This window comes from Alligator sinensis, unplaced genomic scaffold (assembly GCF_000455745.1).
Source record: "Alligator sinensis unplaced genomic scaffold, ASM45574v1 scaffold1295_1, whole genome shotgun sequence".
NCBI classification, from domain to species: domain Eukaryota; kingdom Metazoa; phylum Chordata; order Crocodylia; family Alligatoridae; genus Alligator; species Alligator sinensis.
Genome location: NW_005841880.1, coordinates 2934550 through 2936420, shown reverse-complemented (window position 1 = coordinate 2936420; position 1871 = coordinate 2934550). Strand labels below are relative to the sequence as shown.

The 1871-nt window shown below is 57.2% G+C and overlaps 1 protein-coding gene across 10 annotated transcripts in view; it reads right to left on the bottom strand.

Moving 5' to 3' along the window:
* The window catches only part of PTPRS (protein tyrosine phosphatase, receptor type S), a 165842-nt gene that overhangs the window by 113329 nt on the left and 50642 nt on the right, over nucleotides 1-1871 (bottom strand). For all 10 annotated transcript variants that reach the window (XM_025196479.1, XM_025196480.1, XM_025196487.1 and 7 more), the window contains one exon: nucleotides 563-730. In XM_025196479.1, coding sequence (XP_025052264.1) covers nucleotides 563-730 — 168 coding nt within the window. The remainder of the gene's footprint in view (nucleotides 1-562; nucleotides 731-1871) is intronic.

The following is a 1871-nucleotide window of genomic DNA, read 5'->3' as shown; positions in this document are numbered from 1 at the left end:
CCCCACCCCCCGCGACTGGCTTTCACACTAAGGAGCCTTGCAGGCAAGATGCTGCGGTTTCTCACAGATGTACTTGAAAGGCAGAGAAGATACAACACGGTATAGGTATCGGCACACTACTTGCCCCCCTCCCAATTTGGGAGTCTCAGGGGAGATTGCAAGGATTAAACGGGCTATGGAGACTCGCAGAAGTGACTCGTGGGGCAGCAATGATCTCACGGGTCGGACAACAGTCGGAGGGCTGCAGACTCCTGCATTAGGGATAAGCAAAAGCCCTGGGGAGTGGGGGTATAGTAACCGGCCATTTAAAAAAAGAGGGCAGCAATGATCTCACGGGTCGGACAACAGTCGGAGGGCTGCAGACTCCTGCATTAGGGATAAGCAAAGCCCTGGGGAGTGGGGGGGTGGGTATAGTAACCGGCCATTTAAAAAAAAGACAATGCTGCTGGTCACTAGGCCTTCTCCATCCCTGAGGACTGAGCCGCGCTCCTGGTTCCCACTGCATAGGGAAGCAAGGTGGCACGAGAGAGGCCGGAGCAAAGGGGCAGGAGGGGTCACTTACTTTCAGCCACGCAAGCAATCAGGAGCAAGGACAGGAGGGTCACGAGAGGGATGAACGAAGGCATTCCAGGGCCGGAAAGGATCCGCATTCTTGGCAACGACCTCCGACCCCCGCCGGATAGGCTCCAGGTCAGCAAAGCTCGCGGCGTCTCCGAAGCAACGTCAGCACCTGCGGACACAAGAGGAGCGGGCGGTTAGAAGAGCTGGGAGCAAACGTGAGCCTCTATGGGAAGGACAGACCTGGGCATGGCCCCTCCTTGGGAGCCGCGTGGAATAGCTGATGGATTAGCATGGTGCATCTGGGCTCTTGGCTTCGGTAGATAAATGGCGAGCTGCTCACAGGCACTCACACAAGTGAAGGGCCGAGGGCAGGAGATGAGAGGAGAGGGCAGGCAGGAGGCAAAGGCCCCTGCAGAGCCAGGGTGTAAAGTCGAACCCACCCACCCTCCCTCCCCAGGCCCCGCAGAAAGGCAGCATCGAGCAACCCGCGCCCCAGGCAATGGGGTGTGAAATGATGCGACCCGATGGGCCCAGAGACCCTCTGCAAGGGGGATTTTCCACACTTGCAAATGCAAAAAATGGGAGAAAGAAAAAACCCAGGAGAAGGGGAGCAAGGAAGGGGGGGGGAGACTGGGATGGTTTTCCCCACCATGCCCATCTTTGACAGCTGCTGCTGAAGCTATTTGTGTCTGGGGAGGGATCTTCTCCCCTCTCAGCCAGGCCCTCTGAGCAGCACAGCCATCACCTGTGGGCAAGTGAGTACCAATCCCACTGCTGGGCACGCACCTAGGGCATCTGCAAAAATTGTCCCTAGACTATAAATGCAGGGAGGGGAAAGGCCTCCAGGTTTGACTGCCTCCTCCCTGACAGCCGTGCCTCTCTGCCTCAGTTTCTCTGTCTGTAAATGGGGTTCATGATCCATCCTCACCTCACAGGGCTCAGGAGTCATGTCGGTTGATTTGAGCCAGACCGTTAACATAAGCATCTAACCCTGGTGTCGATAAAGGATGGCGCAGGAGAGGCGGGAGCGAATCCTTGCTCAATCAATTCAGCAAGCACAATCGCAAAAGCACATTAGAAACATTTGGGGCCACGTTCTCGTCTGCGGCTGCTTATTACAATACAGACGCGGGTGTTGGGGTCTGGTCCTGGCTGCAAGACCTGAAGCACCCGGGCAAGACTTACAGGTGCTCAGCCAGTGGAGGATGACATAGGGCACGTCTGCTCCACCGTGCCCGTTCTGCCCCTTCCCCTGGAGCTGCACGACGGGAGAGGTGGCTGGCACAAGAGCTGCCTCCTCCAAGAGCCAG